The sequence below is a fragment of the Carcharhinus amblyrhynchos genome, chromosome 15 (genome assembly GCF_965287045.1).
Source record: "Carcharhinus amblyrhynchos chromosome 15, sCarAmb.v2.hapA, whole genome shotgun sequence".
Taxonomy (NCBI): domain Eukaryota; kingdom Metazoa; phylum Chordata; class Chondrichthyes; order Carcharhiniformes; family Carcharhinidae; genus Carcharhinus; species Carcharhinus amblyrhynchos.
In genome coordinates this window covers 53,645,358-53,671,721 of record NC_137338.1, presented here as the reverse complement: position 1 = coordinate 53,671,721, position 26,364 = coordinate 53,645,358, and the positions used below count along the sequence as shown (strand labels likewise).

Genomic DNA, 26,364 nt, shown 5'->3' with positions numbered 1-26,364 from the left:
TGAATTTGAAAGCTATCACCTCTACCACCAACCACCACACCCTCTTTCCCCTCCCCCCGGCCCATACTCCTAATCCTCACTTCTTGGTTTAGTTGTTCTGGCACTGTAAACAGTGAGATTGAAGATTTCAGTCCCATGTTGCTGTATGTGGTTTATGAAAATAACAATAATTTGTTTCTGCTTAGCTTTTGTAGATCACCTGAGGGAGGCATTTCAGGAATTCGATGGCTATATCCAATTTATGGTATCCCTGAAACAATATCCACAAAACTGTCCCCTGGTAAGTATGTAAAGGATACAGCACAATAGGTCAAACTATTAAACTACAGTGCAGCAGTTCAAATCATTCACAAATACTTTGGCAAGGAGAATAACAGCTGAAGCTGCCTTTCATGAAAAGTCATCTTTACTGGGGAATGTATATTTCTGTAAAAAGAAATGCAGATGCAAAAGTAAAAATGCTCCAAAAGAACAATTTAGCCTTATCTGTAATGTAGAAGTTGCATTGTGTTGGCTGATAGCTGAACAGGCTAGCTAGATACAAAAACTTTTCATAGTCGTAAAACTTACACTGACTTTGGAGAGGGTACAGAAAAGTTTTACCAGGATGTTGCCTGGTATGGAGGGCATTAGCTATGAGGAGAGGTTGGAGAAACTTGGTTTGTTCCCATTGGAGCAATGGAGTTGAGGGGAGACTGATAGAAGTCTACAAGATTATGAGAGGCATGGACGGAATTGATAGACAGTAACTTTATCCCAGGGTGGAAGAGTCAATTACTAGGGGGCATAGGTTTAAGGTGCGAGGGGCAAGTTTTAAAAGAAATGTACAAGGCAGATTTTTTACACAGAATGATGGGTGCCTGGAACTCATTGCTGGGGAGGTAGTGGAAGCGGATACGGTAGTGACTTTTAAGGGGCATCTTGACAAATACATGAATGAGATGGGAATAGAGGGATATGGTCTCTGGAAGCGTAGGGGATTTTAGTTAAGTCAGGCAGCATGGTTGGTGCAGGCTTAGAGGGCTGAAGGGCCTGTTCCTGTGCTGTAATTTTATTTAATCTTTAAACTCATGAAAGGTTTCTGCCCAGTTTCTTCCCAGGGCAGAATTTTCCCAACCTGTTTTTCTGAAAGTAGGTTTGGTGGCAGGAGAGTGCGGTGAATTTGGCAAGGGGCAAAAAGTCAAAAACCTGCCAGTGAATAATCACTTTTCAATTCTCCCAGTGACGGGTTAATGGCTGGTCACTCTTCCTGCTGCCATTGGCGCAAACACAATATGCATTCATTTCCATCTCATGAATGTTCACTAAAACAGCTGCCCACCATCGTGCCAGCAGCATGAAACCTCATCCACATCAAACCTGACTGCTAATGAGTGTGCATAAGGCAGTCCTCCATTTGCCAGGGACTTCAGGATGAATGCAACAAATTTCTGCCGTAGTGTTGTCCTGCTCTTTATATGCTGTTCACCATTCTGCCGGGGCAGACCTGTTCCTGCCTCCATACTGAGCTGGTCTTCATGGAGAGCACTGTGCTGCTGGATCCACGGAGCCCACTTTGTCACTGAGCCAGATCAGTACCATACCTGGGGTTGGGGATACAGGGGTCTCCTACCCCTTGGTACCACCCACCAGTGTCTATCTGGACAGCACAGTGTTGAGGGACTCATGCAACTACCGCAACAAATGTCGCAAGTTCAACTTGGAGGAGTGTGTGATGAGGCCAGGGTTTGGCTGAGGAAAGACAAAGGAGGCAGTGTGGAAGGAGGGCTGTGCAAGCGGCGGTGGAAGGGCGAAGGCTCACAATGGCAGGCAGAGAGGCAAGGAAGAGGATGATGAACAGTTGAAGAAAATGAGAAGACTGAGGGGAGGGAAGCTGGACCCCGACAATGCTGCATCAAGAGCTCACAAACAAGGGGGGGTCAAAGGGATATCATGTTTCCAGGTAGGAGATGCATGAAGTCTTCAAATGTGATGGGTAGAGGTCCAAGTGGGACATGGGTGTTTCATAGGTGATGGCTTCAGGGGGAGGGTGGGTGAATAAAGGAGCAGACTTCTTGAGGTTGCTGCCTTTTTCCTCTGGGTTGCTGACCACCTGCAGGAGCTGATGAAGTGATGTGGATGTGCCGGCGTTGGACTGGGGTAAACACAGTAAAAAGTCTGACAACACCAGGTTTTAGTCCAACCGATTTATTTGATAGTAAACTCACAAGCTTTCGAGGGGACTCCCTCTTCGTCAGGTGAATGGAGAGTTCTGGCCTCGAGCAGGGAGTGTGATCAGTAATCTCTAAACTGTCTGTGCTTTATATGCTCTGTCCGAGGCCAGAACTCTCCATTCACCTGACGAAGAGGGAGTCCCCTCGAAAGCTTGTGAGTTTACTATCAAATAAATCGGTTGGACTAAAACCTGGTGTTGTCAGACTTTTTACGGAGCTGATGAAGACAGGCTGACTGGAGAGGGTGACACGTGTGTACTGGACTAGTGTTTAAATATGGCTAGAATCAGCTGACATCAGGCAGATGAATCAGCTGTGGGTCTGCTAGGTGACTGAGAGAGGAGCATTCTTGTATGTAATTAATGAAGTTCCAAGCACTGAATCTGGCTCACGATCCCACTGGTCTGGTCAGCAGGACAGGTACTGCCAGAGCTGCCCACCACCACCACACTTAATCTCAAAATTGGAGAATTCTGCCTTTTGTGTTTTCTCTTAAAAAACATTATTTATAATCCTGAGTTTTGTTCATGCATCTATGAATAAAGGTCATGCTTTCTCTAAACTTATTTATCTAATGCTAATAATGATTTATACTATTTTGTTTTTCACTTACAGGTAGTGTGACATGTGGGCGGCATGGTAGCACAGTGGTTAGCACTGCTGTTTCACAGCTCCAGGGATCTGGGTTCGATTCCTGGCTTGGGTCACTGTCTGTGTGGAGTTTGCACATTCTCCTCGTGTCTGCATGGGTTTCCTCCGGGAGCTCCCGTTTCCTCCCACAGTCCAAAGACATGCGGTTTAAGTTGATTAGCCATGCTAAAATTGCCCTTAAAGTCCTGAGATGCATAGGTTAGAGGGATTAGTGGGTGAATATAGGGGTAGGGCCTGAGTGATATTGTGGTTGGTGCAGACTTGATGGGCCGAACGGCCTCTTCCTGTACTGTAGGGATTCTATGACCTCTCGTCTGCCAAAATCATAGTAGAATCAAGACCTCCACAGAGATGTTACTCTTGGGTTTCCGGTGAACCTGGTCCTTACGTATGTCATAAGTAGAATAGCATGTCGCAGGAGCAACAATTACCAATTCTTTACAGTGCGAAGCACAAGAGACTAATTTGGATGTCTGCCATGTTTTCTTGTCTGCTCTGAAAGGTGTTAAATACTACTCTATTTTCAGACCAAAACTTAATTAAATTTATTTACAAGTAAGATTATTATACAGAGGCAAAATGACACATCAAAAAACTAATAGTACAATACCTGACTTGCACAATACATAGTGTTTTAAAACCAAAAGAAAATTACATTTGAGAGGTACATGACATGTATAGTCATCTGGGATCAAGTGAATCCCTTGAAGAGAATAGGGGGTGTAGGAATAGAGTTAAGAGAGAAATCGGGAGGGCAAAAAGAGGACACAAGATTGTTTTGGCAGATAAGGCAAAGGAGAATTCAGAGAGCTTCTACAAATATGTAAAGGGCAAAAGAGTAACAAGGGAGAGTAGTGCCTCTTAAGGATCAACAAGGTCATCTATTTGTGGATCCACAAGAGATGGGTGAGATCCTAAATGAATATTTCTCATCAGTATTTACTATTGAGAAAAGCATGGATGTTAGGGAACTTGGAGAAATAAATAGTGATGTCATGAGGAGAGTTCAAAATACAGAGAAAGAGCTGCTGGAAGTCTTAAAGCGCATCAAAGTAGATAAATCCCTGGGATTTGAGGAAGTGTATCCCAGGACATTATGGGAGGCTAGGGAGGAAATTGTGGGTCCGCTAGCAGAGATATTTGAATCATCAGTAGTCACGGGTGAGATGCCTGAAGATTGGAGGGTGGCAAATGTTGTGTATTTGTTTGAAAAAGGCCGTAGGGAAAAGCCTGGGAACTACAGGCCAGTGAGCCTCACATTTATAGTGGGTAAGTTGTTGGAAGGTATTTTGAGAGCCAGGGTCTACAGGCATTTAGAGACCCAAGAACTGATTAGGGACAGTCAGCATGGTTTTATGAGTCGAAAATCATGTCTCACAAATTTGATTTGAGTTTTTTGAAGGGATAACCAAGAAGATAGATGGGGGCAGTTCAGCTGATGTTGTCTACCTGGACTTTAGCAAGGCCTCTGACAAGGTACCACAAGGTAGGTTGTTATATAAGGTTAAATCTCACGGATTCCAGGGTGAGATATCTAAATGGATACAAAATTGGCTTCTTGACAGAATGAGGAGATGCCGGCGTTGAAGCCAGAGAGTGGTTGTAGAGGGTTGTTTTTCAAACTTGAGGCCTATGACCAGTGGTGTGTGTCAGGAATCAGTGCTGGGCCCTCTGTTATTTGTCATTTATATTAGTGATTTGGATGACAGTATAGGAGGCATGGTTAGTGAGTTTGCAGATACTGGTGGCATAGTGGGTAGTGAAGAAAGTTATCTTGGATTGCGATGGGATCTTGATGAATTGGGCCAGAAGGCTGATGCGTGGCAAATGGAGTTTAGAACAAAGAAAGAACAAAGAAAATTACAGCACAGGAACAGGTCCTTCCGCCCTCCAAGCCTGCACCGACCATGCTGCCCGACTTAACTAAAACACCCTACCCTTCCGGGGACCATATCCCTCTTCCCATCCTATTCATGTACTTGTCAAGACACCCCATAAAAGTCACTACTGCATCTGCTTCCACTACCTCCCCCGGCAACAAGTTCCAGGCACCCCCACTACTCTCTGTGTAAAAAATCTGCTTCGTACATTGCCTTTAAACAAAAGAACAAAGAACAGTACAGCACAGGAAACAGGCCCTTCGGCCCTCCAAGCCTACACCACTCATGCGTCGAACTAGACCACTCATTTGTATCCCTCCATTCCCAGTCTGTTCATATGGCTATCCAGATAAGTCTTAAACGATCCCAGCGTGTCCGCCTCCACCACCTTGCTTGACAGTGCATTCCAGGCCCTCACCACCCTCTGTGTAAACTACTTCCCTCTGACATCTGTGTTCAACCCTGCCCCCCTCACCTTGAACCTGTGACCCCTTGTGTTCGTCATCTCCAACCTGGGAAAAAGTTTCCCACTATTCACCCTATCTATGCCCTTTATAATTTTATATACCTCTATTAGGTTGCCACTCATCCTCCGTCTTTCCAGGGAGAACAACCCTAGTTTACCCAATCTCTCCTCATAACTAAGACCCTCCATACCAGGCAACATCCTGGTAAACCTTTTCTGTACTCTCTCCAAAGCCTCCACGTCCTTCTGGTAGTGTGGCGACCAGAACTGGATGCAGTATTTCAAATGTGCCTCCATGTCCTTCTGGTAGTGTGGCGACCAGAACTGGACACAGTATTCCAAATGTGGCCTAACCAATGTTCTATATAGCTGCAACATCAAAACTTAATTTTTATACTTTATGCCCTGTCCTATAAAGGTAAGCATGCCATATGCCTTCTTCACCACCTTTTCCACCTGTGCTGCCACCTTTAAGGATCTGTGAACCTGCAACCCCTCTGTGTGTCTATACTCCTGATGGTTCTGCCATTTATTGTATAGCTCCCCCCAACATTAGTTCTACCAAAATGCATCACTTCACATTTATCTGGATTAAATCCCATCTGTCATTTCTCTGCCCAATTTTCCAGCCTATCTATATCCTGCTGTATTCTCTGACAATGTTCATCACCATCTGCAAGTCCAACCGTCTCTGTGTCGTCCGCAAAATTACTGATCACACCACTTACACCTACTTCCAAATCATTTATATATATCACAAACAGCAGAGGTCCCAGTACAGAGCCCTGTGGAACACCACTAGTCACAGTCCTCCAGCTGGAAAAAGACCCTTCCACTGCTACCCTCTGTCTTCTATGGCCAAGCCAGTTCTAGCTAGCTCTCCTTTTATCCCGTGAGATTTAACCTTGCCCATTGCACCTTCAACCTATGTCCCCTAGTAATTGACTCTTCTACCCTGGGAAAAAGCTTCTGACTATCTGCTCTGTCTATGCCTCTTATAATCTTGTAGACTTCTATCAGGTCTCTCCTCAACTTCCGTTGCTCCAGTGAGAATAAACCAAGTTTCTCCAACCTCTCCTAATAGCTAATGCCCTCCATACCAGGCAACATCCTGGTAAACCTTTTCTGTACCCTCTCAAAAGCCTCCACATCCTTCTGGTAGTGTGGCGATCAGAATTGAACACTATATTCCAAGTGTGGCCTAACTAAAGTTCTATAAAGCTGCAACATGACTTGCCAATTTTTAAACTCAATACCCCGGCCGATGAAGGCAAGCATGCCGTATACCTTCTTGACTACCTTCTCCACCTGCATTGCCACTTTCAGTGACCTGTGTACTGAACACCCAGATCCCTTTGCCTATCAATACTCTTAAGGCATCACCTTGCATTAGTTTAGATAAATGTGATGTAATGCAATTTGGTAGATTGAACCATGGCAGGATTTACTCAGTTAGTGGTAGGGCATTGGGGAGAGTTACAGAACAAAGAGATCTAGGGGTACATGTTCATAGCTCCTTGAAAGTGAAGTCACAGGTGGAGAGAGTGGTGAAGAAGGCATTCAGCATACTTGGTTTCATCAGTCAGAAAATTGAATACAGAAGTTGGGACATCTTGTTGAAGTTGTACAAGACATTGGTAAGGCCACACTTGGAATACTGTGCACAGTTCTGGTCATCCTGTTAAAGAAAGGATATTTTTAAATATCTCACGGGACCCAGGATGAGATATCTAAATGGATACAAAATTGGCTTCCTGACAGAATGTGGAGATGCCAGCGTTGAAGCCAGAGGGTGGTTGTAGAGGGTTGTTTTTCAAACTGGAGGCCTATGGCCAGCGGTTTGCATCAGGAATCAGTGCTGGGTCCTCTGTTATTTGTCATTTATATTAATGATTTGGATGAGAATATAGGAGGCATGGTTAGTAAGTTTGCAGATATTGGTGGCGTAGTGGATAGTGAAGAAAGAGTGCAGAAAAGATTTACTTGGATGCCAAGGTGCCCTGTAAAAGTCACGATCCCAAATTAAATCCCCAAAAATAAAACTATAAATAAAAATAGTACCATGCAGCAGTTATGGGCCGTGACTTTCTGTTCCTCTTGAAGTTATTTTGAAGTAGGATTGTTCAAAATTTTTTCATTTTATTTAATTATTAGCTTTCGTTTGTTATTTTTCTGCGTTGTTCTTTATATTTGCTTTATTTACTGTTTAATTTCTATTTATCCCCTCTTACTAATTACCAGCCACGAATATATAATTTTAAAATGCTAGTATGTACTCAGTAAAAGGTAGTCTTACCAACAGCCTTGCCTCCAGTATTTTCTATAGATCTAGACCATGAACAACCCCCTTGAGAACTCACAACAATAATAACAGATCCCTGAGCAGTTTTCAGCACCTGACTGTCCCAGAGCTGTTGAAAATTTGGCAAAGAGTTAGGGGTAAGACCAAATATGAACTTTTGTTCTGCTTCATGATCTGGCAAAGGAAAATGTAGTAAAAATAGCAACAAACAAACTTTAAAAGGCCCTAGGAGCAAATCAGATAATTAATGCAGTGGGAGACTCATTGCCAAACCTGTGAGGTTCAGCATGGCTTCATGTTTACTTAACTTTTACATTTATGTGTGGTCTAAAGTAGCAATTTAACTTTTATAGACGCAAAGTTCTGTGGCATAGCACTAAGCATGATGCAGACAGCGGCTTCGTACATAGCCTGTGTGGCAGCTTTGCAAGGATATGGGCACCCTGTGTTATTGAAGGCAACGTACTTTTGGAACCTTTTCAAATGTAAAGTGCCTGAAAGTACTCTGGAGTCTTTTTGAAGGTCTTTTGTTGAATTCCTCCATTTTGTCAGAGAGCGTTAGCTCATCCTTACGATGATGGTGGTTGGGTCGATGAACTGTGGACACAAATACGGCAAAATATATTGGGACATTAATGACAATTCCTCTGGGTCTGCAACATGACAAGGCAGCGGAGAGGAGAAATTCTGTGCCACCCTTTCTGCTAAATTGGAGCCAGACAACATTGTGCCTTGATGGTGGCAGGAGGCTGTCTGGCAGGCCATGTAATGCAGCCAGTATTCTGATGTGCACGCCCATTCAGAGAGCTATCCTCTGTATCCCACTGAGGTGTTCATCTGAGTCCTCTCAAGCGTAGCTCGTCTGGTTCCTTGCCCTATCTCCTGACTGCAGTTCACTCATACCCAGGTGACTCACCCACCACATGCTGATTCCATCTCTGGACTTGTCTCCAAGATAAGTGCAGTGTCAGTATTGGAGCTGCTGGCTGTGAGTTACAGGGTGTTTTCATCTATGCTATGCTCTTGCTTTCTGTCCTCCATCTGGAGCATATGTGGTTGGGCAGGTGGCAGTTGTTGGGTGGCTGAAAATAGAAAATCAGAAAGGAAAGGCTTGTCTGAGGGAAGGAGAGTTAGGTAGAAAGCACAAGGTCCATAGCTACATCATCAATCATTTGTTCATCATGCCATATAGCAGGAAGAGGATGAGCTGGAAGTTAAGAAGGGCATAAAGCAGGAACTTGCTGTCATCCTCAACAATCTCGTAATATTGAATTCTCAGATAATTGATGGGGCCCCATCACAGTTGATGCAGAGAATCATCTCTCCTGAAGGGCTCAGCTGATTCAGCATCCCTGTCCCTTACCATTTCTGCTCTAGAGTGGTGGTGTGGATGATTTATCTGCTGTAATTGAACAGCTGGAGACGTGTGAGGTTGTGAGAGGTGTATGTGAGGCTGGCAGCAATGTTGGTTATGTGAAGTAGAGTATTTAAATGTTAGACATGAGTTCTGAGTGCCTGGGTATGCTGTGTGAGGGTTGACGGTGTGGTGCACTAAGCAGGATTGTGTTCTATGCAAGAGATACTAGGCTGATACCGGAGTTGAGGGGGTTGAGCTATGAGGAGAGGCTGAATAAACTAGGCTTGTACTCGTTAGAGTTTAGAAGAATGAGGGGAGATCTCATTGAGACGTATAAGATGGTGAATGGGATGGATAGGATAGAGGTGGAGAGACTCTTCCCGCTCAGAAAGGACAGTAGGACTAGGGGGCACAGCCTCAAGATAAAGGGGGGGTGGTTTAGAACGGAGTTGAGGAGGAACTTCTTCACTCAAAGGGTGGTGAATCTCTGGAATTCTCTGCCCGTTGAGGTGGTGGAGGCTGCCTCACTAAATATTTTTAAGACGCGGGTTGATGGGTTTTTGATAAGCGAGGGGATTAAGGGTTATGGGGAGAGGGCGGGAATGTGGAACTGAGCCACGACAGATCAGCCATGATCTTATTGAATGGTGGGGCAGGCTCGAAGGGCTAGATGGCCTACTCCTGCTCCTATTTCTTATGTTCTTATGTTCTTATATGGTGTGAGGATGACCGGCATTCACATAGGAGAGTAGGAACCCCTTCACTTGGTTCTGCCATTCAATTTGATAATGAAAGATCCTTCACATACCTTCACATTCCTTAATTCCATGAGGCAGATTTTATGGGGATGACCCGTCCACATTCCTCTCCAAACTAAAAATCAGTCAGCACCACACTGACATGAAGTCTGACTGCCACACAGCAATATTACACTGGAAGTAGCCTTACTGGCTTGAAAATGGGACTTTCACCCCTCAATGACAGGAAATTCTGCCTCTGATTGGCCACAGCTCTGTCACTTAAGGGCTTCAGTAGGCCTAAGGGTGAGTAAGCTGCTTGATTCTTTACCACCTCCCCGGTATATAGGATCATATGGAGGGTGAGCTGGGAGAATGTGCCCACGCTTCAAATACTTTCAAATAAGGGAGTTGGGGATAGCAATACCTAGCATAAAATTCACCCCCATGTTCCTTAATACTTCTGGCTAATGAAAACCTATCAATCATAGTTTCAAAGTTAATAATTGACATAGCATTAATTGCTGTTTGCCAAATAGAATTTCAAACTTTTACTATCGTTCATGTGCAGAAATGTTTCAAATTTCACTCCTGAAAGGAATAGCGCTCATTTCTTTTGACTATGCTATCCTCGAGTTCCCAACTCATGGAAATAGTTTCTGTTAACTATCTCATCGTTTCCCCTTAATAACTTGAAAAAAATCACCTTCCAAATTCCAGATAATACAATCCTAGTTTATTTAAGCTCTTTTTTTGGAGTCTTGTATCACTTAAGTAAGTAAGACTAAACTGCATTTCAAGACCAATATATCCTTACTAAGTTGTGGTGCTTAGAACTTCTTACAGTACTGCCAGTCCATTATATTCTGTCCTCCGGATATATAGGCCAGTGTTACATAACGTATTCATATTTTATATAATATACCTCTTCGTGACATTTTAATGATCGGTGTCCCTGGGTCCCCATTTCTGGTTGGATTTCCACTGTAAACTTCCAGAGTGGAGAGCCCTGATCTCCTGTTGAACTAATTTCTGTGGGGGTTCCCTGAGAGTGTCTTGCCTGAACACCGCCTGCAGCCTGTGTGGCAGCATGGTATCTCACCTCCTGTATTATCAATACCTCCAGTTGCATTCACCAAAATGGATCCCTCTGTTTGCCTCTGTATTAACACTGCACCAGTTTACATTGCAGCAATCCTTTCTGTGCGCTTTCCCATTACGATGAAACCTTTTTTAAAGAAGAGTAAGCTGGCTGTCTCATTTTCTTGGCAAACGATGCTGCCGAGCCCTCCTGCAATGTGCAGTTTGCCAGCAGCATTGAGGAGCAGACAGCATTGCTGGAGCCACACTGGCTAATGTCACTGTCATACAGAGGAAGTAAGTGCATGTATTTTGCATGTTGCTTACCTTGATATGATTGTGGCTCCCACACCCAAAAAGCCAATTTCTGCCCCTACCTATATGCCCGAGTTGAAGTTTGATAATTTTTTTGTATTGTTTGATTCTGCTAATGAGGAGTTAATCCCCAAGGACTCGCAGAACATATTTTTTCCCTCAAATTTGGACCTGTAAACCAAATCTTATCTCAATAACAGTAATTTGAAGTGCTAATCTATATGCAAAGGTAGAGTTATTGGGGATGAAACTTGATTTTGGACAGTCAGTTAGTAGCATTTTCCAGCCAGTTTTACATATCACTGTTTGAAGTTTGCTCTTCTTTGACACCGGAGAGACACAATCATCATTTCATTCCATTCCTAAAGCCAGGGTCTTAGCTAACACAGATATTTGAAAGCCTCCTGCTCACACATGACTTGACCTGATTGGGAACTGTGATTGAAATTCTGTAGGCAAGGTCTCATCTTTGAAACTTACTGTAGAGAACTTGCGCTCTCTCTCTCTGCACATCCCTAGGGGATGCAAAGAGTGAACTTTGTTCTAGCAGACAGTGACAGAAAGACGCTTATACTGAAACTGTCTCAGACAGAATAATTTTGAATAATTATTCAACTCATTCATTGCCATGAAGTTTAGCCATATTTAGACAGATGAGAAATTTGTATTCTATTTATCATAATCAAGGAGCATGAAAAATATCTGTTATAGTAAAAACTGTTCACTGTTCTTTTGTGTGCTTTATGTTAAATAAACCAGCTGTTTGAATCTGTGCCTATCTGGACAGAACGTTTTTCAATCAATTCCCAGAAAAGAGAAGTGAATGTACTTGGTTTCCCTGAAATGATTATACACTATAATTTAATTAGGACTTGAATAGCGAACTATGCACTTTGGATCATGGGGGATTATCAGGTTATCTTATGAGAGTGATGTAGAATTGTGCAAACTTACTCATGTCAGTTTATTGACCTCAGTAAATGGGTAAAACAATGGCAATTGGAGAATTGGACTTGAAGTGTTTCCACAAAAGATTATGGGGCTCAGATTTGTGGCCTATACCCTCTATGTGCAAGTGTCTGTTGACAACTTGTGGCCTTTAAAATCAAACCTTAAATATGCAAGGAAAACACAATGTTAGATCCGACATGGACACTGACAAGACACAGTTCTACCTCACCACCACCTTTCTCACCCTTACCACTGTTAATTGTGCGTTAATTGTATTAACTGGACATTAACTGGTGATTCATTTGAATCTCTATAAATAACTACAGATGGTAACTGTGGTTGTTGAGTTATAGGAGGTGTATCTTTGTAATGTGCAACTATAATTAAGTATAGTAATCTGTAGTGATTGAATTTATTTCTATCCTTCACAAACTGGCTTTCTTGACTATAAAAGCCACTGTCTGATTTGTTGAATGACATGTGCAACATGCAGTATTGATGAGTAGAAACTTCCTTTAATTAAATACTGGGAATACCGAAGCCTCTTCTGTGTTTGGTCTTTGCTACAAACTTTGTTTCCCTACCCACAGACCAATCTCTCTTTTGTCCATAAATTTGAGATCAAGTGAGACCATTCACAATCTTGGCATTCTGGTTGAGCCTGAGTTGTGTTTCTGATCCTTTAACCTCTCTGTCACCAAGGCCAACTGCTCCATCTCCATAACATTGCCCATCTCCTCTTGACCTGACCATTCCAATATCCCCCTGGCCAGCCTCCACTTTTCATCTTCTGTAAGCTTGAGCTCATGTAGCATTCTGCTGCCCTTACATAAGAACATAAGGACATAAGAAACAGGAGGAGGAGTAGGCCATCTAGCCCTTCGAGCCTGCCCCGCCATTCAATAAGATCATGGCTGATCTGTCGTGGCTCAGTTCCACTTTCCCGCCCTCTCCCCATAACCCTTAATCCCCTCGCTTATCAAAAACCCATCAACCCCCGTCTTAAAAATATTTAGCAAGGCAGCCTCCACCACTTCAACGGGCAGAGAATTCCAGAGATTCACCACACTTTGAGTGAAGAAGTTCTTCCTCAACTCCGTTCTAAACCGCCCCCCCTTTATCTTGAGGCTGTGCCCCCTAGTCCTACTGTCCTTTCTGAGCGGGAAGAGTCTCTCCACCTCTATCCTATCCATCCCATTCACCATCTTATATGTCTCAATGAGATCTCCCCTCATTCTTCTAAACTCTAATGAGTACAAGCCTAGTTTATTCAGCCTCTCCTCATAGCTCAACCCCCTCAACTCCGGTATCAGCCTAGTAAACCTCCTCTGCACTCCCTCCAAGGCCAAAATATCCTTGCGTAAGTGCGGCGACCAAAACTGCACATAGCACTCCAGCTGTGGCCTCACCAATGCCCTATACAGCTGCAGCAAGACCTCCCTACTTTTATATTCAATCCCCCTCGCTATGAAGGCCAGCATCCCATTAGCCTTCCTGACCACCTGCTGCACCTGCAGGCTGGGTTTTTGCGACTCATGCACAAGGACCCCGAGGTCCCTCTGCACCGTCGCCTGCTGCAGTTTTTCACCACGTAACTAATAGTCCTTCCTACCATTACTCCTACCAAAGTGGACCACCTCGCACTTGCCAACATTAAATTCCATTTGCCAGTTCCTGGCCCATTTGCCCAGCCTATCTAGATCCTTCTGCAGACTCTCCACACCCTCCGTGCAATTTGCCGTTCCACCAATCTTGGTGTCATCAGCAAGATTCGACACCATACACTTGGTTCCCTCCTCCAGATCATCTATATAAATGGTAAATAGCTGAGGCCCCAGCACTGACCCCTGGGGCACTCCACTAGTCACCAACCGCCAATCCGAATAGCACCCATTGACCCCCACTCTCTGCCTCCTATTTGACAGCCAATCCTCTATCCACGCTAACACCCTACCCCCAACTCCATGCCCCCTTACCTTCTGCAATAACCTCTTGTGAGGTACCTTGTCAAACGCCTTCTGAAAATCAAGAAACACCACATCCACCAGCTCTCCTCTATCCACCGCCCTAGACACATCCTCATAGAACTCCAATAAATTTGTCAGACACGACTTCCCCTTAACGAAACCGTGCTGTGTCTGCTCTATCAAGCAATTCCCCTCAAGATGCCTCGCTATTTTCTCCTTGATGACGGATTCTAACATTTTACCTATAACAGACGTTAAATTAACCGGCCTATAATTCCCTGCCTTTTGCCTGCCACCCTTCTTAAACAACGGCATAACATTAGCCGTTTTCCAATCTTCCGGCACTTCCCCGGAATCCAGCGACGTTTGGAAAATAACCACCAAGGCATCCACTATCACCTCTGCCATTTCTTTCAGAACCCTTGGATGCATTCCATCCGGTCCTGGGGACTTGTCCACAATCAGCCCCTCCAGTCTGTCGAGCACCGCCTCTCTAGTAACAATAATGTCATTGAGACCCTCCAGTCCCACCACCTTTCCATCGCTAACACCTGGCAAATTATTCACGTCCTCCTCCGTGAAGACAGAAACAAAAAAGTTATTAAAGACCTCAGCCATTTCCCCATCCCCTACCACTAAGTCCCCCCCCTCATCCTCTAAGGGTCCAACGTTCACCCTAGCCAGCCTCTTCCTTTTTATATATTTATAAAAACTCTTGCTATCCTTTTTTATATTAAGCGCAAGCCCAGCTTCATAGTTTCTCCTACCCTTCTTTATCAACTTCTTTGTCAATCTTTGTTGACATTTAAACCTCTCCCAATCCTCTTCTCGCCCACTACTCTTAGCTACTCTAAATGCCTCCGCTTTTAATTTAACACTTTCCTTCACCTCCTTCGTTATCCACGGCTTATTACCTCTCCTCCTACTGTCCTTTTTAACCATTGGAATAAATTTCTGCTGAGCACCAAGAAAGATCTCCTTAAAGATCCTCCACTGCTCCTCAGCAGACCTACCTTCCAACGCGCTCCCCCAGTCAACATTCGCCAATTCTTCTCTTATCCTACCGTACTCCCCTCTGTTCAAACAAAGGACGCGTGTCCGGGAACCCACTTTCTCCTCCTCCATCTGCACCAGAAACTCCACCATACAATGATCACTCTCCCCAAGAGGATCCTTCACCACAAGGTCCCTAATTCTACCCGCCTCATTACATATCACCAGATCCAAGATAGCTCGCTCCCTCGTCGGCTCCAACACACACTGTTCAAGGAAACTATCCCGGCAGCATTCCAAGAACTCCTCCTCGAGCCCACCACGTCCAACATGGGTCGACCAATCAATATGTAGATTGAAATCCCCCATAATTATCGCCTTTCCATTCCTGCACGCCGCACTTATTTGCACGTTAACAGCCCGCCCCACCTCCAGATCATTATTCGGGGGCCTGTAGATGACACCCACCAGCGTCTTCCTCCCTTTGCTGTTCCTAATCTCCACCCACAACGATTCCACGTTCTGCTCTTTGGTTGCTATATCATCCCTTGCTACCACCTTGATGCTATCCTTAATCAGCAGAGCTACGCACCCCCCTTTTTCCTCCCGCCTATCCTTCCTAAACACTTGATACCCCTGGACATTCAGCTCCCAGTCCCTGTCACCTTGCAGCCACGTCTCTGTAATGGCCACCAGATCATATCCATTTGTGCTGATCTGCGCCACCAGCTCATCCACTTTATTCCGAATGCTTCGTGCATTCAGATAAAGTGCCTTCATCCCAGCCTTTCACCTGGACCCTATTTGCCAGAACGCCACCAACCATACTCACGCCCCCTACTCCCTTTATTATTGGGACATCCTCGGCCTCTTCCCTTACCTGTACCCTCTCCTTAACTTTAGACCCCGTAATGTCACCTACCCTCGCACCCTCCCCCCCCTAATTAGTTTAAAGCCCTACCTACAGTCCTATTTACACGATTCGCCAGGACTCTGGTCCCAGCACGGTTCAGACCAACCCCTACCCACCCGAACAGGTCCCACCTACCCCAATACTGATGCCAATGCCCCATAAATTCAAACCCATTCCTCCCACACCAATCCCTGAGCCACCCACTCACTTCCTTAATCTTATCAACCTTATGCCCGTCTGCACTCGGTTCAGTCAGTAGTCCAGAGATAACCACCTTGTCGGTTCTACTTCTTAATTCCATTCCCAGCTTTTCATACTCCCTTACCTTTGCACCACGTCTTGTTCACCCATTATCATAGAATCTATAGAATCTCTGCTGTGCAGAAAGAGCCATTCAGCCCATCAGGTTTGTACTGACAACAATCCTACCCAAGCCCTATCCTTGTAACCCCATGTAATCCCCCTGACACTGAGGGGAAATCTCACCCAGACTTGCTTCCCGTAATCCGAAGTATTTACTCTGCTAATTCCCCTAACTTACACATAAGAACATAAGAACATAAGAAATAGGAGCAGGAGTAGGCCATCCAGCCCTTCGAGCCTGCCCCGCCATTCAATAAGATCATGGCTGATCTGTCGCTGCTCAGTTCCACTTTCCTGCCCTCTCCCCATAACCCTTAATCCCCTCTCCTATCAAAAACCCATCAACCCGCGTCTTAAAAATATTTAGCGAGGCAGCCTCCACCACTTCAACGGGCAGAGAATTCCAGAGATTCACCACCCTTTGAGTGAAGAAGTTCCTCCTCAACTCCGTTCTAAACCGCCCCCCTTTTATCTTGAGGCTGTGCTCCCTAGTCCTACTGTCTTTTTTGAGCGGGAAGAGTCTTTCCACCTCTATCCTATCCATCCCATTCATCATCTTATACGTCTCAATGAGATCTCCCCTCATTCTTCTAAACTCTAATGAGTACAAGCCCAGTTTATTCAGCCTCTCCTCATAGCTCATACACATCTTGGGACACTGGCCAATCTATCTAACCTGCACATCTTTGGACTGTGGGAGGAAACCGGAGCACCTGGAGGAAACCCATGCAGACATGGGGAGAACATGCAAACTCCGCACAGACAGTCACCCGAGGCCAGAACAGAATCCGGGTCCCTGGTGTTGTGAGGCAATAGGGCTAACCACTGTGCCACCATGCCGTCCACTACCACATTGCTTGCTGATCTACATTGGATCTTGGTCTCGTGTCTCAATTTAAAAATTCCCACAACTATTTTGAAACCCCTCTATGGTAATTTGCCCTACTATCTTTCTATGTGGCACTGTGCCAAGTTTTGTTTGATAATGCTGTTTGGGATATTTTACTGAATTAAAGATGCTGTATAAACGTAAATACATGTTCAATTAAGTACATCTAAACATGATCAGGTGATGGCCTGAACTGCCAATCACTGTCATGTTGTAACATTCAAACAGCAATATGCCAAGATTTTTGTTTGTTACAAGATTATTGTTAGTCCTTTATGAGAAATTATATAAAAACACTTGAATTACAAAGTTACAGAATTACAGAATCAAGAAAATTATAATACATTTGAAATGCAATCTGGTATGTTAAAATTTATTAGAATTTGCTTATCTAGTAAAATTGTTACTTGTATTCTCTTCCATAGCTGTGATCCAGTGTCAAGCTAGAAACAGAAAAGAAGAAACACTGAAAGTTTTGCTGACAGGTGCTGTTCCTGGCCCTTCAAGTTCAGCAGCAATGCAGACCCATTATACTTGCAATCAAGAGAAGGTTCAGGCCTCGAGTGGTAGGTTACAGAGTGACTTCCTGTCGGATTATCTCCCCTCCATACAAGAAACATCCAAACACTGCTTTGCACCTCCTCTTCAAAAACTTGAAAAATTTCAGATCAGTACTGACCATTGTGTATGCACATGGAGTTTACAAATCTGTCAATATTTCACACAGCTTGAATTTTTTAGCTTGTTTTGGGGCTGCATAACAATTATTAGATTAGGCCGGTTCGGGACATGAGAAAGAACATTGATGCTGGTCACTGTCATAAATAGCCCCACCATCTTGTGTTTGTGTGGAATGGCATTTCCTTTCACATTTGTGAATATGGTTTAAAAGTATTAACTGGCTATGAGGCACTTTGGAATGTTATATACTGTGTAGCAGACTATGTTACACATTTGACAGGGCATGATTGCTTGTGTGATTTTTGCAGTCAGTCTATAATGCACTCCCAACTTCATCTAGGAATGTCACTGCACACTCCCAAGTTTTGTACTGAACTAGCTCCATTTATCAACCTGCTAACTAACTGAGACAGTTATTCCCAATGTTTCTTGTCCCCCATCACACAATATACCATGTGGTCTCCTATTCTGTGGCAAATTCAAAGTTCTCCTGATTGGTTACGGTACCTTCAGAATGTAATTGGCAGAAGAGTAACAGGAGTACCGAATATAGGGCTAATGGAAAGACTATTGGTAGTGTCGACGAGCAGAGAGATATCGGTGTACATGTACATAGATCCCTGAAAGTTGGCACCCAAGTTGATAAGGTTGTTAAGAAGGCGTATGGTGTGTTAGCTTTTATTGGTAGAGGGATTGAATTTCAGAGCCGTGAGGTCATGTTGCAACTGTACAAAACTCTGGTGTGGCCGCACTTGGAGTATTGCATACAGTTCTGGTCGCCGCATTATAAGAAGGATGTGGAGGCATTGGAAAGGGTGCAGAGGAGGTTTACCAGGATGTTGCCTGGTATGGTGGGAAGGTCTTATGAGGAAAGGCTGAGGGACTTGAGGTTGTTTTCGTTAGAAAGAAGAAGGTTGAGAGGTGACCTAATTGAGGCATACAAGATGATCAGAGGGTTAGATAGGGTGGATAGTGAGAGCCTTTTTCCTCGGATGGTGAAGGCTAACATGAGGGGACATAGCTTTAAATTAAGGGGTGATAATTATGGGATGGATGTCAGAGGTAGGTTCTTTACTCAGAGGATAGTAAGGGCGTGGAATGCCCTGCCTGCAGCAGTTGTGGACTCGCCAACTTTAAGGGTGTTCAAATGGTCAGTGGATAGGCATGTGGGTAACATTGGAATAGTTTAGGTTAGAGGGTCATTAGATTGGTTCCACTGGTCGGTGCAACATCGAGGGCCGAAGGGCCTGTACTGCGCTGTAATGTTCTATGTTCTATGTTCTAAATCTTGCTGATGTGTATATTTGGATTTGAAATCTTGTAGATGTGGTATATTTGGATTTGAAATCTTGTTTTGGATTTGAAAACTTTCTGATGCTGTATATTTGGATTTGAAATCTTGCCGATGCTGTATATTTGGATTTGAAATCTTGTTGATGCAGTATATTTGGATTTGAAATCTTGTTGATGCGATATATTTGGAGTTGAAATCTTGTTGATGCTGTATATTTGGATTTGAAATCTTGTTGATGCAGTGTGTTTGTATTTGAAATCTTGTTGATGCAGTATATTTGTATTTGAAAGCTTGTTGATGTGGTATATTTGTACTTGAAATCTTCTTGATGCGGTATATTTGGATTTGAAATCTTGCTGATTCGGTATACTTGGAGTTGAAATCTTCTTGATGCTATATATTTGGATTTGAAATCTTGTTGATGTGGTATATTTGGATTTGAAATCTTGTTGATGCAATATATTTAGAGTTGAAATCTTGTTGATACTCTATATTTGGAGTTGAAATCTTCTTGATGCGGTATCTTTAGGGTTTCTGCCAAAATTACGCCAGGCAATTGAGAGAACCCTGAGGAAATTTTCAACATTGATCTCCCTGCAGATCATCTTTCAATGAAAATCAATACATGACAACATCCATTCAGCAGATTGCAATGGGCCTATGTGTGTTTGTAGTACTCTGATGCTGGTGGGAGCGTCTTGTGGACCTAATTTCTGATGTTTTCTGGTTTGAATTACTACTAGCTGATCCTTTGTGCTACTGGTACATTGCTGACATCCTGGGAAGCAATTTATTCTGCTGCTCTAACAACGAGTGCCCCATCTTATTTCTCTTCAATGATCTCCTCAAACGAAGATGGTGAGCACTTTCATTCTCCTTCATCTACAGTTTCAGTTATGCAATTCTGTGCTGAAAGCAGCACATCACTGCTTTTCTGGGTACCTTTGCTAGTTTCTACTGAAAGGCTGGATCTGTACAGGCACCTGAAACACTTCTTCTCCATTCTCATGACTTGCTTTATGACATTCCTGGTGGCTTTCGTTATAGTACTTCAGGAACCCATTGTGGGGGTACCTCACAGATGACATAAGTCAAATTTAAAGGGTGTATCTCCTGTCTCCTCTAAGCTAACCTTTCAACTTGTTTCTTGAAATGAAAAGGCCTGAATTCTGAGTTCCTGGGGAACCTGGCATAGACCAGCAGGAATCTCTTGTGGTTGTATACCAGTTGCATATCGATGCAAGAATCTCACTGGAGGTTTGTGAAAGCCCTTGGTTGCTGTGGTGGTGCTTGCATTGCCATGTGAGTGCAATCTACAGCACCCTATCCTTGTGGGAAGCCAGCCAAAGAAAGGAATCCAAGTGCCACTCACGCCTTCTGTTGTCATCATAAAGGAAATTGATATAACTCCCAGCCCTGACAAACAATCCACTCATCGCTAGTCTCATGAAAATAGAGTTTAATTTGGGGAAATGTGAAATTATCCACATTGATAGGAAGAATGGAAAAACAGAGTTTTTTTAATAAGTAAAAGATTAATTGGTATTCAGAGGGATTTGAATTGTTTTCTCCTATTCTTCAACATTAATAAACAGAAATAACATTCCTCCAAAGGGGGAGCTTAAGTGTGCATTAATAGCCTTGCAGAATACACATGATTATCTTGTTATAACTTTTTCAAAACTAGACTTTCCCTATTAATTTCAATTTTAGCTACCATTTTGCAGCTTTCTGGTGTGCTTACTTGGTGTATAAGGTGCAGGGTAATATTGTGTAACAGTTGCAATTGAGAGAACCCTGAGGAAATTTCCAACATTGATCTCCAAGATGGGTATGTTCCAGATCTTGGCTTTCACATGGAGGAGTTTGACAAATTTCTTAATTAATAAGAAGGTTTTGCCAGAAAGGAACACAGATTAACAAGTAAGCTCTAATGCCAAAACTTTTCTCAAATGTAGCAGCCAAAGAGCAAAGTTTACCCAATAATAGTATCAATAGGCAAATGCACAAAAATAGAAGTGAGAAAGTAAGTCGAACATTGGAAGATGCCTGAAAGAACACTAAAGTATGACGTGCTTTTTCCCTGTGGTTCCACTCTAATTTTGCCAGGACATCAGGAGGGCCGGACACAAAGTGTTAGATATATCAGATGTTTGTTTAATTTTGAAACTTTTGGTCAATTTACAAATGACCATCGATGCAGAGAGATTAAGGATGGCACTTTCTAAATCAGAATTCTTGGAACTTCAACTCTCAAAAGACCTGTACAGCTTCATCTGATAACCTAGTGATAGTTGTTTAAGGAAACCATACCACTTGCATAAATCTATTATACATTAAAATAAGATACAAAACTTCCTTCCTCCAAATTCTATCTGTTCAATCAAGACTTTGTTCACAGTATGAGCTTGCTCATTAAAAATTGCAAATTAGAATCATGGGAGCTGATTTGATGATACAGTTAGCATAAAGGTTTTTAAGACCATGTCATTTATTTTTGCATTGTATAATGTGATTACTGAAAATAAACATCAGCCTTTTTGGTCTTTTGAAGTCCTCCACCAAAGGTAAATTCCACAATACACTGACTGATACTAGCAGCAATATCAACTTAGTGCATATGTCTTGGAGGTTGTAGGAAGTAATAAATGAAATTGCACAAGGATCTATTTTCATTTTGAGAGGTTGACTGCTAATATTATAAAGATACAAATTATGAGAAGGAATTGGCCATTCAGCCCCCTCAAGTCTACTCTGCCAGTCGATTAAATCATGACTGACCTGATTGTGGCATCAACTACACTTTCCCTCTGACCAGCTATACACTCTGTCTCCTTTGTCAAACAAGAATATGACTACTTTAGTCTTAAAAATATTCAGTAATCCTGTCTCCGTTACTCACTGGAGAAGAGAATTCCACAGACTTATCACCCTCTGAGGGAAAAACATTCTCCTAATCTCCACCTTAAATGGGAGATCACTTATTTTTAAATTGCGTCCCCTCATTCTAGTCTCTCTCAAAAGGGGAAACAACCTTTCAGCACCTCCTTGTCATGTCTCTCAAGTGCCTTATACGTTTAAATAAGATTGCCCCTCATTCTTCTAAACTCCAATGGATACAGACACAATCTGCCTAACCTTTCCTCACAAAATAACCGCTTCATATTAGGAATCATTTGAGTGAACCTTCCTTGAATTACTTCCAATGCATTGATGTCCTTTCTGAAATGAGGAAACCATCACACAGTACTCTAGGTGTCCACTCAGCAATGTTGCTTTTGGTGCATATTCTCCATTTATTGCTCACTTAAACCTTACAGACACATAGCAGTTTTAGGTAGTAGCATGGTTCAAATAACTTGGTGACACACACTCTTAATGGATCACGCACCAGGAGAATTTCAGTTAATCATTCCTTCCAGAGTTATAGAAACTTCCAGTACTGTCCTTGCTGAGTTCAATGACTATAAAGTGTTAGGTGAAAATTTTGACGGTAAGTTAAATCAGGATAGAATCAAACCATTGGTCTTTGGACTATTGAACAGACGCACTATAGTAACTGGGGGCGGGGAGGGGAATGCAGGGGGAAGATCAACATGCGTGCGATAATGGGCTGTAAGTTCCTCATCCATGCTTTAGTTAGACTACCCCTTGTCTATTTACTCATAAAATGTTCCTGTACTCATGCTGTATCCCACAAATAATAAACAATACACTAATGAATATAGTGGAATTTCTAGTCCCTGTGTGTAATAGATTATTGGAGTTGTGTTTTTCGGTGTGGTTGCTTTTTAGACTGACGCTCATTTGTGCAGACCCCAGGAGATCCATGTCCTGTCATTGGCTTCTTGAATTTACAAATCTAAATTCTGCTCCCTTGCCCCACAGCAGAAACATGAACTGATGAAAGCCAAGCTGGATTTAGTTGTGTAATAACCGGGAGATTGCTTATGTATGCTAGTCTTCTGAAACCTATACTAAATAAAAGTCATTCTGAAAGCAGCCCTGTAATAGTTATATCTTGTGCTTTTCCGTGTAACACATTCCTTGTTGTTGCAAATCCATTTCATTAGTTCTCTCCAACCTTTTTTCAACCTACACCATGTATTCCTGAAGCATTAATTTCCTGAATACTCCCAACATGCAGATTGTCCTATATCTCTGACTTCCCACACAGTGAACTTTGGATTTCATGTTTGTTGAATGGGGAATTGCCAAGTTGAGGCCAGGCATTTCCTCACAAAGTGAAACAATATTTGTATGAATGTACTGGTAATTTAGATTGGACTGATGCAAGAATATCTGGCTGGTTGGGATTTTTAAGAAGCTTTCATTATGAAGTTATCGATCTTGTGATAACATGGATAGCACATGAACAGTCAACAAAGTTCCAATTGAATTCCTTTCTGCATTACTTTCACAAGGTGTCAGTTTATTTATTTTAACAAAGTTCAATGTTAGTCATAAGCAAATAACTCTAAAAATAAGGGATAGAGGAATTTCGTTTTAACAAGCTAATTGGTTGTAAACTGATATTCTTCCATAATTTCAAGACCTGTTCCTGGGTTTTGTTTCAATGTTGGTTGACTATTATAACAGTTTAATTGGGCAACCAAGGATGTTAGAGACATATGCCTTTCTGATCAGAACTACTGAGAGTACACTAAACACTTTTGCTGAACACATCCATGGCAATTGCCGTGAAAACTGTCTTCATGGGCAGAGGGCCAGATACAGAAGCTGACTTTTTGATTTGAGGGTTCCTGAAGCTATCATGCAGCATTGTGTAGGCAGTGACAGTATGTAGCCTGATAATTGGCTCCATCTCCTTGGAGGTACACTGTGTAGCGCTGGCCTATGAGGCTGATGTGTGGACTAGAAGATGGGAAGCACAGTAGAGAGTGTTTTTATGATCCTATACTTGCACTTCACTACTATTGTGCTGGTAAACTGCTGAGCTGCTCCATAATGCAGACTTGTACTTGCACCATGGGTTTTCTTCCCTTTCATCTGACTGTGTCATTTCTTAGTCGTCAAGAGGAGCTCTCATGGCTCAAAAGATAGTGTCGCTGCTTTGTGTTCCTGTACTACTATAGGACATGGAACGAGCATTCATTATGCAGTTCAACAGGTTGATGATCAGCCTTCTAATCCTTTCAACATTTCCCTTCTCACTACCAAAAGGAAAAAAGTGTGTGAAGATACAGAACAAACAAACTTAGTCCACTTAAATTTAGTCCATTCTTAACAGTAATTTGACATACAGTACATATACGTAGCAGATATAAACAAATTATCATTACTGTGTATGTACGAGACAAAGTACAGGAATGAGATAGAGAATCTGGTGAACTGATGCAGCGACAATAATGTCTTCCTCAATGTCAACAAAACAAAGAAGATTGTCATCGGCTTCAGGAAATGTAGAGGAGAACATGCCCCTGTCTACATCAATGGGGATGAAGTAGAAAGGGTTGAGAGCTTCAAGTTTTTAGGTGTCCAGATCACCAACAACATGTCTGGTCCCCCCATGCTAATACTATAGTTAAGAAAGCCCACTAGCACGTTTTTCTCAGAAGACAGAGGAAATTTGGCATATCAGCTACGACTCTCACAGCTGCACCATCAAAAGCATTCTTTCTGGTTGTGTCCATTTCTTTTGGCTCCTGCTCTGTGCAAGACTGCAAGAAACTACAAAAGTTGTTAATGTAGCCCAATCCATCTGTGTCTATACTTCCCACTGCCTCGGGCAAAGCAGCCAGCATAATTAAGGACCCCACGCATTCTGGACATTCTCTCTTCCAGCTTCTTCCGTCTGGAAAAAGAGACAAAAGTCTGAGGTCATGAACCAACCGACTCAAGAACAGCTTCTTCCCTGGTGCAGTCAGACTTTTGAATGGCCCTACCTTGCATTAAGTTGACCTTTCTCTACACCTTAGCTATGAATGTAACACTACATTCTGCACTCTCTAGTTTCCTTCTTGATGAACAATACGCTTTGTATAGCATGCAAGAAATGATACTTTTCACTGTATATTAATACATGTGACAACAATGAACCATATCAAATCAAATGTATGCTTGCACATGTCTGCATGTATGTATCTGACTCCATATAAAATCTGTGTCTGAACCAACACACTTATATTATAAATTATGTTGAAATGCCTCAAGAGATTTCTCCATTTGTTCTTTACAACAGGCCAAACCCCAACAGGAGATTTTTCTTATGAAATTCAGTATGAGACAGAGAAGGCCAGAGCTCAAATGGAATCTACAATTGCACTAAACTTTGTGGAAAAGGATTGGGACACAGAAACAGGCATTGTCACGTTAACTTTCAATATTGTTTTTGCACCATATAAACCAATCAGGTATGTGAATGTTACAGAATGCACTACAAAGTTATCTTTAACAATATAATAATTGGGAAAATAAATAAATAATTTTTAAGAAGATTTGAAAAGGCAAGTAGAACTATGCAGAGTTCCCTTATGTGTTGATATTGAACTGGATAATAAGCAGTAAATACACAGGGTTGTTCGCTGGAACCAAAGTTTCCTGTCTGAAGTACTGCCAGATTGGTCTCAAAGGCTGTATAATATGTATTAACGAAATGTACTGAAAAGTCAATGGTAATATTAGAGTTATAGATCATCATAACAGAAAAACAGCTATGAAAAGTAAGGTGGAAATAATTTTATACTAATGTTACAGCAGCAGCCTCAAAACAAGGTCAGCAGTCTGAATGCCATATTTACCTCAGTAATGTAGTTTGCTGCATTTCAAAAAGGACATATTGCCTGTTTCAGGTAATAGGTGGTGTTAAATATACTTGGACTGGAATTACGATTTAGGTTGGATCTGCTTGGTGCGTGCTTCATACACACTCTAATTATTTCTCTGAACTATAAAGCCTATAGATTCAGCAAAGACAAGGTTAATTGTGTGGGGCCGGGGGTACAATTCCCAGGGTAATCTCAGCAATCTTTTGTTGGGTGGGCCTAAAATTGGACATCCTACATCTGACATCGACCCCAAAGTCCATATTCACCCAGTAGAGGTGAAAGACGTTTTATTCAATTTATTCTTGAACAATACTGGTGGGGTAAGTACTCCATAGATAACTATCAACACTTGTTTTTGCCACTAAACTCTGAAGTAGCTTTTCAAAAAAATCAGTACTCCAGAATAATTGTGGAGTAATTCAGGTATTAATTCACTGAAATTCTGAGGCACCCTTCAGAATTCTCTAAAAAAAACCTTGAAAATCAATGTCATTGTGAGAAGTCAATGTAGAATTGTTAGCCCA

At 42.6% G+C, this 26,364-nt stretch overlaps 1 protein-coding gene across 1 annotated transcript in view; it reads left to right on the top strand.

Annotated features, from left to right (window-relative positions):
* LOC145353303 (cilia- and flagella-associated protein 47-like) overlaps positions 1 to 26,364 on the top strand; it is a 495,401-nt gene that overhangs the window by 432,602 nt on the left and 36,435 nt on the right. Inside the window, exons 61-63 of the mRNA XM_080203935.1 lie at positions 186 to 280; positions 17,503 to 17,643; positions 25,255 to 25,426. Coding sequence (XP_080060061.1) covers positions 186 to 280; positions 17,503 to 17,643; positions 25,255 to 25,426 — 408 coding nt within the window. The remainder of the gene's footprint in view (positions 1 to 185; positions 281 to 17,502; positions 17,644 to 25,254; positions 25,427 to 26,364) is intronic.